This window comes from Bidens hawaiensis, unplaced genomic scaffold (assembly GCF_021521415.1).
Source record: "Bidens hawaiensis isolate Kalapana, Puna unplaced genomic scaffold, B.hawaiensis_p1.1 tig00025577_1, whole genome shotgun sequence".
NCBI lineage: Eukaryota > Viridiplantae > Streptophyta > Magnoliopsida > Asterales > Asteraceae > Bidens > Bidens hawaiensis.
In genome coordinates, this window is record NW_027505056.1 from 257,730 (window position 1) to 272,754 (window position 15,025).

General features: G+C 38.3%; 1 protein-coding gene across 1 annotated transcript; it reads right to left on the reverse strand.

Moving 5' to 3' along the window:
• Positions 1-3,368: 3,368 nt before the first annotated feature.
• Positions 3,369-8,096, reverse strand: LOC143610290 (beta-xylosidase/alpha-L-arabinofuranosidase 2-like). Its single transcript, XM_077084811.1, has 5 exons — positions 7,492-8,096; positions 6,016-6,303; positions 5,593-5,762; positions 4,533-4,981; positions 3,369-4,445 (listed from the first exon to the last, which is right to left on the reverse strand). Exons 1-5 carry the CDS (start codon positions 7,912-7,914, stop codon positions 3,463-3,465), a joined length of 2,313 nt encoding a protein of 770 aa, XP_076940926.1. The 5' UTR covers positions 7,915-8,096; the 3' UTR covers positions 3,369-3,462.
• Between the last annotated feature and the right edge of the window lie 6,929 nt (positions 8,097-15,025).

Sequence of the window (15,025 nt, forward strand, 5' to 3'; positions counted from 1 at the left end):
GGGTGTAGTGACGATTACACACGAATTGATATCGGATTTGATTATTTGGATTATGTTTTCAATTCATATATATATATATATATATATATATATATATATATATATGGACTATTTTTATTATAAAGGGAAACTCACCAACACATTGTGTTGATCGATATTTTAATATGCTTTTCAGGTATATAAATGAAGTATGGAAGCTTCGCGAAGAGTGCGGGAAAATAGTGACGTGTGTTTGAATGGAAAATGTTGACTTTATGTTGAACTTGTAGTTTGAATAATAATCGTGTAATATGACACGCGTAATAACTTTGATGGTCAAATAAAGTTCAACTTTCGTTATAAATGTGTGCTTAGTTATGATTGGCTGAAACGGCGTCTGTCACCACCTGAATGACTTGGTCAAAGTCTTTCGCTGTCTTAATTAAGATTTTCGGGGTGTGACAGCTCTCATGTCATTTAACTTCACATATGCGTCACCTCATCCATTTTACCCTCATTTCACTCCACAAGAAATACTCTAACCCCCTTTCACAACCTAAAAGAACCTGATATTGATAACTCCCAAGTAAATGCTAGCGCATTAGGGTTAAAACCTATGTTCCCTCCTTTAAATATAAAGAGTTATCCTCCCCTACAACAAGGTTAATCTCTCTCCTCTAATATTTTATTCTCTCTTATGTTTTGCATAGTCGTATGCACAAAGAGAGCTAACAATGAAGGCAGTGACGACGTCTTTTAGAGCCGGAGATGTCTCTCTCCTCCACACCATTGCACTACACTTTACCCTTCATTTTAGCAGCAACATCGTCTTGTCTCTGTTACCAAAACCTGAAATAGCTCAGTCAGGCCAAGAAGATGGTAACATTACCTTAACTCGAGCAAAGGGACCTTAATCGAACCTCAACGAGCTCAAGATATAGAGACGCTAGTCACTCCAGTTCTTGGACTCAACGTCAATCATTCTGAATGTTGCGTGTCACTTGTTTTCACATCAATGAGCCAACCACCGTGAATAAAGGTATTACTGGCCATAAGATCTCATATGTTAAAAACTTTATAGTGAAAGGCGAATACCTTAGCATATAATGTGCGAGCTCAAGATATAGAGACACCATCCACTCTTGTTATTAGACTAAACACCAAGTGTTATGAACATTGTCTATCACTTGTTTTCATATCAACAGGCCAAATACCATAGCCGCACTTGGTCATTAAGCCTATTTAATAATTTAAGACATAACAAGGTTAAGCATATACAAACACGTAAAAAGAAAAAAAAAAGAAACACATAGTTGTCTTTAAAAATCCTCAAGATGCTTTTCAGTTGGGAAAACACCAATCAAACCTCGAATGTTTAAAAAAGGCGAAGCGTGTGCATGTTCAAAAAAACGTTAGCTTCCTGCACGTATTTAGGAACAAAAGGTAAATAAAATGCAAGTAAAATTTAAATAACATATTAGTGTAGAGATATATGATAAACACATGCTTCCTTGTCAAAACAAGATGCATATGTCTAGTCTAGAGAGCTGCATAAGTCGTGGGTGGTGCCTACGAACAAGGTTTTCAATAATGGAGGCAGCTTCCAGCGCTTATCATCAATTCATCATACACATTTAGATCTTTTATCAGTTTTTGGATTCCAGCTTATCATCACACACATTTAGATCTTTCATCAGTTTTTGGATTCGTACGGTGGACTAATGATATTGTAAACAACCTATTTGCAATTAATTTTGTGTATAAGAGTATTGAGTTATAATTTATCATTGATACATGGTCTATATGCTTCTTGTTGGCTGTCTTTTAATTATAGAAGCATGTTTAGGTCGTTTAACGTGTGTATCTATTATTTAATTGTTTTGCTAAATGTAGTAATCCAAAAGAACATTGATTTGTGATTAGTTAGAGTTTTATATTCTACCTATTTATATAGCTTGAATGTGATAGATAGTCAGGTTGCAAGCGAGGTTACGTGTTTAGGTATAGTTGCTCTGAGAGGAGGTTTCCTATATTTCCCTTCATTGCTATCTCATTTCTTATAACTTGTTTTTCGATTACCCATTGCACTTTCGGGTGTATTGAGATAATACGACTAGGATGTGATATGTCATTTAGGGTACTTTAGTGGTGTTGGAGAAACAGAGAGGTAATCCGATTAATATGGGTTCCATCATAGTTTCCATAGCCGAGAGAAGTCCAAGATTTACAAATAGGATTCCTACCTAGGTAGCTTTTTTTCCCGCCCTTGATTTCATGAGAAGTTGTCAGTTCGTTTAATTTGTAGTTTAATCCTTTTAACTTATCCTTAATTCAATTTCAATTTTAGTTAATCAAAATCATCTTTTCAAAAATCAAAGTAATCAAATCATTTAAACCTTTTAAAGTTATTTTCCGGGGTTTAGTTTCGTATTGTTAGTGTCTTGTAGGTTCGATATCCGAACTTTCATAAGGCTTTACTACACTTTGTAGGTTCACTTGCTTGTCATTGTGGTATAGTTTAGGGGTTTTCCATAATTTACTAGGTGTCTAAATTAGTTTGCGTTTAGTTTTTATAAACCATATTTAATACTCACATATATACATATGGTTCATGGGCGGTGAAGGAGAAGACCAGGTATACGAGGAATGGTCCTCGGAGTGGGATCTCCACATTGTTGTTTCTAAATTCTCTACAAGGGTTTTGAGGAACGACAACAAGTGGGTCTCCATTTACACATGTGTAAAAAGATATAGGATTAGAACATGTTCAAAACTTGATTTACCATTAAGATAATAAAATAAATAAAAATTAAAACTAAGTGAGCGCGTTATTGAAACTTGATTACTATACATAAAGTTATATACCGATTTTATAAACCACAATCTTTGGGCATATGCATAGGTCAACCAATTATATGAATTCTTATTAATGTTTCAACCAAAGAGTTAAAACTAAGGCTCAATGTTGTGGTATGGTAATTGAGTGCCATCCATCCACCTTATCTATTATAATGTCACAACAACTCAAGGATTATTCCGGCGCCAAGCAACTTTCCCCTCTTCAACGCTATGGTGGTAACAGCGTTTTGGTGATAAAATGGGGACCATCCTCACTAACAACCAATCCTTTTGTTTTTGTTTTTTTTTCCTTTTTCTTTAAAATAGTTTATTATTTTAATAAGATGGTGACTAGTTATTCCACAATATTTAAATTAACGAGATAACTAGTTGTCTACGTGGCAATGAAGTGGCATGATATGACAGGATAACTAGCAAAAACTAGTTATTCCACTAAGACTCTAAGCCTTTTTAAATTTTTTTTTTTATTATTTAACATGTCTAAAAGAGTCCATCAACAATTATCGTTTAAATTTCAGAATTTTGATGACAAACTAATAAATTTGCATCTTGCGATGACTTCCATTATCTTAAATTAATCTTGACAACTTACACCCACCAAATAAATCAAAAACACCCACATGATCATATCCTCACATTTAACGAATGTTTCAAGCTCCCAACATGAATTACATGTTGTCCCAATGCAACCTTTCTGTTCCCGACTTCATCAACCATACTCAAATCCTTGCACACGTCCACACCGAACCGCACCACGCCCTGTTGTCTCGGCGCCAAATGCACCTTCTGGAACCCCAACAAATGCTTCTGAGGCGCACCATGGACCGCTGGAGGCGACGAAAATAAAAACACCGTGTGACTCCCACCCATCGTTCCAGCGTTTGTCACGCGTAAATGAATATTAAACGCTAAGTTCTTGCACGTTTGCTCGACCGCGTCTATTGACTTGCACGCGGTTGAGTGGCACTCGTGTCCTTCCTCTAACGGGACGGACACAAGCTTAGGTGCTTCGACTAAATGGTGACTGAATTCGGAATAACTTAAACCGTCACCGAACGTGTAAACCGTGTCTCCTTTGTAGAACCGGTAGGTCCGGCCCGGGTAGCCGGTAGCCGGGTCGGGCCTCATGTGCATATTAGTCATGTTAACTTTTTGTGTATATGATTGTGGGTACCATGACATTGGTAACCTTCCACTTGGGTTATACAACCCGAAAACAATATCGGCTAGTGCGCCGCCACCCGCTTCACCCGGGAACCCGACCCATAAAATGCTGGTGATTTTCGGGTCATCTTTAGCAAACTGGACATCCATACCACCTCCCGACATAATAACAAGAATAACCGGGCCTTTCGACACTTTTGCCACCTCGGTTATTAAAAGGTTTTGTTGGCCCGGGAGGGTGATATCAATACGGTCCCGGCTCTCAGCCTCGATAGATTGATCACTTCCCATTACTAAAACCACGGCATCGGCTGCAGCCGCTGCTTTTTTAGCTTCGTCTACTTGTGCGGTCCCACACGCGACATTTGCACACCCGGGCTGGTATACGGTTGCCACCGAGACAGTTAGTCCTTGAAGTGGAGTTGTATATTTGCAGGGTGTACCTGCATTTGGATTAAAAAAATGTTTAAACAAAAATGGCCCGTGTTGACCCGAACTTAGTAGACTTTTGACCGAAACTCGCACATTACCTTCATAGTTTCCAATCATGGTTTTTGTGACATTAGCATTAGGCCCAATAACAGCTAATGACTTGATGGCGGTTGAAGAAAGTGGCAAGGACCCGACGCTGTTCTTGAGCAGCGTGATCCCTTGTCGGGCTGCTTCACGGGCTAGCTCCTGGTTAGCTGGTGTGCACACGTCTTTCGGGCCGAGTTTCCCATATATTTGCTTGCTTGGGTTACCATCAAAGAACCCGAGTCTCATAAGTGTTGCAAAGTTGTTAGTAACTGCTCTATCCACCTCAGATTCTTTCACCAAGCCCGCTTTAATAGCGGCTTCCGTGTGTTGGGCCAAGAAATTTCCGCAGTTGAGATCCAACCCGGCTATTAATGCGTCAGCTGCGATTTTCTCGGGTGTGTTTTCCCAATGTTGATTCTTGAACATCACATCTAGGGAGTCACAGTCTGAACTTATATATCTGTGCATATTAGAGAATTATAGTTTTAGTAGTTATAAAACAATATTAAGTTACATGGCCTTTTGGACCTTCATAAAGGGTCTGGGCCTAACCGGGCTTTTAATCAAATGATGAGAATGAAGTACAACCAAAAGCTTGATGGGCCGGGCTTTTTCGAGCCAGGCCCAAGACTGATTCTGCATATCTAGACTCTTGCATATCAAAATTAGGGGTGTCAATTGTGGCAGGTTGGTGGGTTGAGTTGTTTATTTGTGTAAAAAACAATATTAAGCCGCACAATATTAAAACCATGAAAACCAAACATGACCCGTTTAACACATTTATCTAATGTGTCAAACAGGGTTGACAGATAGTAATGAAGTTGTAAACATATTAATCACATTGATTGGTTGTAAAAAAATGGGTTAATCGGGTGATGGGCCCAAAATAGATTGGCGGGTCGGCATGTTTAGTTAAATGTGTTTAACGGGCCACCCAAGCATGACCTGTTTAATTAAACAAGTCAACCAATACCTTATTATTTCCGTGTCGTGTCAGAAATTGCCAGCCCTAGTTAAAGAAAACCACACAATAATAGTAATGAATGCAAGTAGAAGTGTTTTGTGTTTTACCCGTTTAATTTCCACTCGCCCCGAATAACTCCGGTTAGAAGATCCGGGTCACCACAGGTTGGCTTGCCATTTACTTGATTGTAAGAACACATAACACTTGCAACATTGCCATCCAAAACACAACTCTTGAATGGTGGTTGAAATGTATCATCCATATCTTGTTTTGTAACCTATGAAAACAAAAAAGACAACAAACTACATTTAACTTTTCCACTCAACTGTTTGTACCTAGAAGTTGAAAATAGACTAGTCGGATCACACGTCAATTTATGTTCGTGTCTAAACAGGTCGGGTTTGGTCAATTCACAAAACCTTTAACATCCACCTTTCTAAATGTTTTTTTAAAATTAATAAATGAGTCAAATGACGACCTTTAACCTTTTTTGTCAGATACTTTAATCTGAAAGTGATAAATATACGTACCACTGCATTAAAATCGTATCGTTCAATACCCTTCCAATTATCAACATCATAAGCCGTGTAATGTTTACAACAAGCCCCAACTTTGAGGCGATCTTTGTCACCATCATCTCGTTCTTGTAACCCTTGAACATAAGCCTCTCCATATTTACTTGTTAGGGTCGGGTCTTCACCGGGGGTTTCCTGACCCCTACCCCACCTCGGATCACGGAATATATTTATATTAGGTGACCAAAATGTTAGTCCTGCCAAACCAACGTTGTACATTGCTCTAGCTTCAGTTGAAACCACCTATAGTCATAAATAATGAACCAATTTAGATCAAATTTAAAGTTAGTGTTGTTGTTGGTTGTACCTATATGTCTCAATGGTGATACAACATAAATGATCTAGTGGTAGGTTAGCCTCTTTCAAATTGTTGTATAGATGTTTAAACTTAAGAAACTTCTAATGTTTGGTTTCTTGTATATTTAAAGAGAAACATAAATGTATAATACTTATATTATAAAGTAAATTTACTAAGATATATATAAATTCATACATTATGAGATTTTTAGTAATTCTAATATGTATAATATTGGCCTTTTTAAAAGAAAAAAAAAATAGAACATAATGCTGACTGACTAGATATTATTGAAGAGAAAAGGATAGTGAATTATATGATCACATAACCCTTTAATATATTAATTATTATCTTTCTGGTACAAATTATGTATCACATATATTATATAAATGAAGCAGGCTAAAGGATCTTATCCTCTTGTAATTTACTTTTGAAAAAAGATACCCATTACATAAAAGAGGAAATATCTCTTTTAAAATTTAATTTAAATAGAACAAAATATTCTCATAAAGCGAATAAATCCTGAAAATAAAACAAAAAAGAAAATACTTTTAAATGGACATATATGCTTGGCTGGCTCCACAAGCTAAAGTAACTACAAGACACTGGTCCCTCGCTATCAAACGATAATTATTAAATTTATTGGTAATATGCATGTTACTGGACTAAATCTTACATCAAAAGCATTTTAACCTGGATAATTACAAACAAACCATATTTTAATTATATATTTTAAACAATATTACTGGCATACCTACCTCAAGTTTTAAAAAAATTCAATCCAAAAATATTAATATTACATTAGTCTAAAAACAGTAGTAAATAAATGATCTATATCATCAAAACATTATATTTACATATCATAAGTTTTACAGCAAAGGTATCATTCTATCAATGTCACATTTGAAAATATCTAATATCATGATTTTTTTTAAATCATTTTTATGATAAGTTTTAAAACTGAATTATCAATGTCAATTTTGAATATACGTATATTTGATATTATATGATTTCTTTGAAACAATAAGTCTCAAAGCAAAGGTATCAATGTGAACATTAAACACATTACCATTTTTATAGCTATAGATAAACATTAAATCATATCAAATGCTTCCTTAAATAAAAATGTGGCATACCTTCCCAATGGTTTTAAACAAAGTCTCATTAAACGAAGCTGCGGTTGTAATAACCTGCGGGAAGCTAGTGGCCCCGGGAACCAGACTGGAGAAACGAGTCCCGGGGCCCACATACGAGACACCGTGCAAGGCCTCGGACCACCACTCGTATTTCGGAATCCCGAGCCGATCAATGCTACCCGCATTATCAACCAAATTCACAATCTTCTCTTGCAATGTCAGCCTCTTAACTAAATCATCAACTCTTGTTTTCACATCAAGTGATGAATCACAAAACGTGAAGTTTTTTAAACCCGGGTTGTTATCGACATCGCAGGCGAAAACCGGGTTGTTTTGGGCTGAAACATTGGGTGTAAATATAAATAGGATCAAGAAGATCGTAAGGATTGTTGAAACAGAGGATGCTCTGTTTTTGGATGGCATATTTTGGTGTGAATGAAGTTGTGGGTTTTGGTTTATTTTATAGGGATTGGGGTTTACAACACATGTTGTATTGTAGCAACCCGTGACGGTGCATTTTAGCGTAGAGACAATGGATGAACTGGGAAGGCTTGTTTTCAAGAAACTGACACGAAGCCCGTGAAAGATTTTGTGTTTGTGTTGGATGGAGTTACAACAATGGTCCCTTGAGTATTCATTGTTTTATAACTTGCAAGCTTAGTTCTTGAACCATGTTGAACCGGTTAATATTTAACGGTGGTTAATAATATTATATAGTCTATAAGTATCTATATGTGACTGACTCAAACTAATAATCGATGGTTAGGTATCATTACTATTTGGTTTTAGTTATGCCACACTTCTAAATCAAACCGGACTGTAAAATTGAATCACACCAAACTAGGTTGAATGTTTGTTATAAGATTTACGGCTCAAATTTACCAATTTTCGACTAAAAGTTTCACGTTTAAATTCGTTAAAAGGTTATTGTTGTTTTATGCATGAATTCATTATTTTAGGCTATTTTTTTCCGGTCTCATACAATTTCAAGGCCAATTGTAAAACCCATAGTTGAAACAAAAAAAAAAAACAAAATGAACGGCCTTAAACTTCCATTTGAGCTCAAAACCAACGTATACACACCCTTAGACTATACGCTATGGGGCGCCCATGGCTGAGGTGGCGGGCGCCGTTGGGCGCCGAACACCGCCGTGGGGCACGGTCCAACCAAGGGCCCGAAGGTTGGGTGGTTTCAACGGCCGGCGCGGTTGATGGTGAATGTGGGTCCCCCTCTCACACATACATACATACATATGCATATATATAGGGGCGCCTTTGGGGGCATTAAACCATAGCGAGGCGGGCTTCGATGCCCCTTATTGTTTACGTGGCGGTGACGTGTCACGGTGGAGGGGCTACGAAGCCCCTCACCATAGCGTATAGTCTTATCTACATGTATTACGCAATTTAATTAAAGTGAATGTGTTATAACACAATGCATTGAGTAAAACCAAACTACTTGTATCAGATTTTAAGCATAGGTGTAACATCCCGAATTTTCAAGATAATATTAATTATATTACTTAATAATAGAGGGAAAGTTTACTCGGGTTATCAGGAAATAAATAAAAGAATAGGAGTTGGTATGGGTCGGGCTAGTGTCGGGTAATGGATGTGGGTTGTGGACTTGGATTAATTAGGATGGGTTAAATGAGAATGGGCCTTAGGTCCATGGGATCTCAGGGATATAAATACCCTAACACCCCAAAATATCTTCATTCTATCTTTATCCAAGCACACTCCACACACACATACACTAACTTCGCCGGAACCGGGCCGAGCCAAGGGAAGAATCGGACTGATCCGAGAGTGAGAGAGGGCGACTAGTTGCGTTAACAAGTTAAAGGAGATCCAAACAAGCCCAAAAAGGTATGATTCTTGATCTTTGAAGTTTAAAGATCCAAGCTTTTTAGTGTTTAAGTGACCGAAAATGGTCGGGAAGCGTAGTGGGTGATATTGAACCATAACAAGGGTGTTAAAATCGCTCGAAATGCCGATCAGAAACCGAACAGCGGCTGTCTGGGCAACTTCGCCTTCATCTGGGCAACTTCGCCTTCAACGCGACGAACTTCGCCTGCAAGCTAAGTTCGCCTGATGAACTTCGCCTGCAAGCTAAGTTCGCCTGATGGCAACTTCGCTGTAAAGTTAAGTTCGCCTGATGATAACTTCGCCTGAAGTCAAGTTCGCCTGAGGTTTAACTTCGCCTAAAGCAAAGTTCGCCTGAGGTTTAACTTCGCCTGAAGCGAAGTTCGCCTGAGGTTTAACTTCGCCTGAAGCCAAGTTCGCCTGAGGTTTAACTTCGCCTGAAGCTAAGTTCGCCTAAGGTTTAACTTCGCCTAAAGTCAAGTTCGATTAGAAAATAAATTAAAAACCTAATGGAAAATGTGTTAAGACAGTTAATGTAAATAAAATTTTTCCAAGCTGACCTGGCAGCTCGACCCCAGCCAGGGGCTCTGCCCCTTGGACCCTGCTAGGGGCTGCCGCCCCTAGACCCCGCTGCCAGGGGCGCTGCCCCCGGACCCCCGTTCGTTGTCGGTAGTAGTTAAGACTGGAAAGATGATATGAGTAGTGATAGTTGTTTGATACGTGTACTTGTTATACAGTCAGCCGTGCACAGCTGAAGAAAGGGATTACAATTAACGGTGAACGTAACCGTGTTCAGGTGAGTTTCTAGCCCCATTCCTTGTTATGTTTTCCGGGCTGTGTGCATACTCGATGTGTTGTTAATACATTTATCCTAAGTGATAAGTGTATGTCATATGTGATATGTGTGATAGATATGAATGATTGTTTGTCGGTACGCGAACGATCTTCGGATATTGCGCGTACTGTCAGGTTAAAATAAAGGTACGAATATTATATATCGTAGATGTATGAATATTTCAAATGAATACTTGTCGGGGCGTGAACGATCTTCGGATATTGCACATAACGACAAGAGGTATGGTTGTTAAATTAATGAGGTAAAGAATGCCTAGAGTGTTCTTATGTTATAATGTAAGTATGTGTATATAGGTACACGAATGGCATGTGAGTTCTACGTTCGACATAGTAAGTTAGGATGGCAAATCCCTCTAGCTTCTGTCGGACATAGACTCGGCTGGTGATGGCGTAGTTAAGGACTGCGAGCCTTATACGTGAAGTAGATGATATATGTAAACATAGATAAGGACTGCGAACCTTATACGTAATGTAGATAGGCGTCAACATAGGAAAGGACTGTGAACCTTATACGTGCTGTATTTGTAGCATAGGGGAGGACTGCGAACCTCGTACGTGCTATGAATTAGGTTGCAACATAGGGAAGGACTGCGAACCTTGTACGTGTTGTGGATGTATTTCAGCATAGGAAAGGACTGTGAACCTTATACGTGCTGTATTTGTAGCATAGGGGAGGACTGCGAACCTCGTACGTGCTATGAATTAGGTTGCAACATAGGGAAGGACTGCGAACCTTGTACGTGTTGTGGATGTATTTCAGCATAGGAAAGGACTGTGAACCTTATACGTGCTGTATTTGTAGCATAGGGGAGGACTGCGAACCTCGTACGTGCTATGAATTAGGTTGCAACATAGGGAAGGACTGCGAACCTTGTACGTGTTGTGGATGTATTTCAGCATAGGAAAGGACTGTGAACCTTATACGTGCTGTATTTGTAGCATAGGGGAGGACTGCGAACCTCGTACGTGCTATGAATTAGGTTGCAACATAGGGAAGGACTGCGAACCTTGTACGTGTTGTGGATGTATTTCAGCATAGGAAAGGACTGTGAACCTTATACGTGCTGATTTTGTAGCATAAGGGAGGACTGCGAACCTCGTACGTGCTATGAATTAGGTTGCAACATAGGGAAGGACTGCGAACCTTGTACGTGTTGTGGATGTACTATGGTATAGGGAAGGACCGCGATCCTTGTACGTACCATGAATGGTGAACATAGGTAAGGACTGTGGACCTTGTACGTGTTCACGACCTTGAGTACAGGTATAGACGGCGGACTATGAACGTACTCTCGGTAGACTGAGGTTAGTGATTGTAGATATGTATGTATGTATGGTAGCAAGTATGTATGTAGAACAGAAGAGTAACTAGTGAAGTATGGGTATGTATCTATGGATATGTGTGTATGTGCATGTATTGCATGGCGTTCGATTAACTAGAACTCACTCAGCGTAGCTGACTTTTAGTATGCACGCAGGTGAGCTGATTATAGAGTTAGCATGGGGATGACACACGGCATGGATTGAACGGCTGGCATCTGAAGAAAGAAGTAAAGATGTTTTAAATATAAAGTTTTGTGTTATGGTATCAAAGAAAAGATTTAATGTTTTGTAACAAATGATTGATGTTTTATATTCCGCGAAAAGTTTTAATAAACTCTGATTTGAAGAATTGTGTTTATAAGTAAATCCGACGCTAAAGTAGGGTCAACGGGTTCGGGGCCTTACAATAGGGAGGGTGGAGGTACACACTTGAGTCATTTAGATAAAGTTCATTATAAAGTTTTTTAATTTCATCAAGTATCACCCAAATTTTTTTGCCCGAATAAAATAATAAGTACTTATATTTTGAGATGATTTTAAGAACAACAAAAGTACAAGATAAAAACGGAAGTTTTAGAGTTAACAAGGGCCTAAACTCGTAAATGAGAAATAAGTGGATAAAACTAACTAAAATAAAGATAGATTATGATAAGATCATAAGATTGTTTATGGTTTGAGTTTGATTAAGATGAATAGATGATGATAGAGATAAAATGAGCCTAACAAACTCACATATGAAAGACAAAGTTTACCGTAAATATTAAATATTTTTTATCGGAAATTATTACAATGTCAACTTGTGAAAAATGGGCGTACGAGACTTTGATTAAAACTTAGGGAAGGAAAAAAGTGAGAGAGGTAAAATGTACAAAAGGTGTAAATTAATGGACTTGTGTTTAAATGAGACCCGTGAGTGAAAGTTTGTGGGCGGCTGTTTTTATCGGCTTCGTTGCGCCAGTCAGAGATAATAAAATGATCAAAAACGGAGAGTGTGACAGTCAAAAATATTTTGTCATCCACTTACTAGTTATCGTAATATAATAATACTTATATTATAATTTTCGAGCAATGAGAAGGTTATTAAAGATTGGTTGTGTTAATCGTCTCTTACAAAAATACAGAGTAGGGATGCGTGTAGTTAACATTATCTAGACAGTCTCGTACATTGTGTTTGCCCATTTATGATAAAGTTAAAATTGTAATTAGTTAACTAGTTGGTTAACTATATATCAAACTTGAGTATCTTTGGGTAGTTTTATATGATTTAGATCTTGGTTTGGTTTCATACGCCTCATTTTGTTTTAGTAGTTTAGTGTCTCGTATTTGGTAAAAGAAAAAAGAATAAAAATAACTTTTTTATAGTGACACTAGCATACCTAATTATTTTTTTACAGTTGTCATTTTTAGAACGACGTTAAATCAGGGTTGCATACAAAAAATGTATTACATTTAAAAAAAGTATAAATAAAAAATCTCCATAGTTATCAATTCATCATATAACCAACATCTAGATCTGATTTTCGATTATTAATGTATAAAGATTTAAGATGGATTAGATATTTAGATCGGATTGACGGTGGCCAACATGGTTTTTCAAGATAACAATTTGATTATACATAACGAATACTTAATTACAGAGTAAAAAATAGATATTATCAAAATAGTTACCTAGTTTTCTATATACCACAACTTATAAATTGGAAGAACATAAATTTTTTTTCTACAATACTTTATAAAAGTTAAATTGTTAACATCTAATTTGTAAAAGTGTGAATGATATCATGGAGACACGGACTTGGGCTACACAATATTTTTTTTATCGTGTACGTATGATTGTATGAGGTTACCTTTTATCATTGTGTTATACTGGACAACCGGGCTTTATTCGTTGGTGTTTAAAAAGAATATCACTGTTTTGTTCGTTTTTTATTTTAATCCCAGTTTACTTCAACTATTGTTGGCCAAAATTGTACTTTTGCATGTAAGTGGCCTTTAGCTTAGACCACCCGGTGTTACGTATAACGACGTACAAGGGATTACCTCATGCTTAGTACAAGCCATCAATGTGTATTTGAACCAACACATCAACAGTTACGCAAATTTCACTTTTTAACTTTATATAGTGTTTTCTTACATCATACTCTCATCATATATTGACTAGTATAATTATTAAATATTTTGAATATAAAAGAAAAAATATAAAACATGTTACAAAAACCATTATACTGTGAGCCTAAATTGAGTCGAAATAAATATAATATTTATTAATAGTAATAACCTTAAGTAGTTACGAACACAAGCAATTACAAGTCTCTTCAAGATCACTGAAAATTCTGCGATTCCAACTCATATAAGTTACAACTTGCAAGTCTTCTATTCAAGTATTCGACACTATCAACCGTCAACACTATATTTCAACACCATCAAGTCTAGTGGAGTTGATCAAATTATTTGTAGTCCTATTATGAACATTTGTTTGGTTGTGTGAGAATTGTTATTTCACTCTGAAGAAACACTAACCGCGCCCACGACAGATTACTGGTAACCTGGGGGTTGGATAGCTGTTTCCCACGAGGGGTTAGACCCTTGGAAGATGGTTCTTCTGATAACCTGCAAAACAGACACCGTGAGCTCGTCACTGAGAAGGGGGGGGTTCCTCCTTGTGACCACCCTCCGGCGTGAGAATCAGACTAGATTGCTCTTTCAATATAAAAGTATATTAAGAGATTGCTAGAGCAGATATCAGGTATATATTATGATGATAATATGATAAGATATGATAAGATCAGATGATCATACCATTTGTGGTATTTATAGCCGAAGGTAGGTTTCCAAGGGGTTTAGCCGGCCCAACACGCTACCAACTGTAACCTATGCACGTGCCCTGCCTGTGAGTGGTGGATAGGTAGCGGCTGACACAGAGCAGGCGTGTCGTGCACTCTTCCTCTTCTGCCAACTACAGGCTAGGCACGTGGTATGGCAGGAGTTGGTGGGTAGGCGGCGGCTATTGGTCACAGTGCTGTGGCGTGCTGTCTGACATGCTGCTGTCAGTGAGCTGTCGCATCTCTGATCAGATCTTTTGCCCATACCTCGTCAGGTACAGTAAAAGATCCTTCAGTATACGGACTGGCTTATTTGGGCGGGAGTATTCCCCCTCCCGCCTCTGTGCGGGATTGCTCCCGGCTTGGCTCATTCCTTCAGGTGACACTGAACGATTGAGAGCTAAGTGCCTTGTGCGTGTAGCCATGCTGCGCGGGTGGCCTTCCCTAATGGCTTGTATCCGAGGCTGCGGGGACAGGCGGAGTCCTTCACCATTGGGAGGCATTTCCTGCGGGACCAGCTTGCGTACTGCGCGTAAGGACGTCACGTCTCTGAGCATGGTTGGTCCTGCGGATCTAGTTGGTCTCTGCGCAGACGTCCCTGTTTAAGGTGAGTCTTGCGGGTCCAACTGGGCTCTGCTGGGACCTACCTCTTCAAGTCCCCCCAGTCC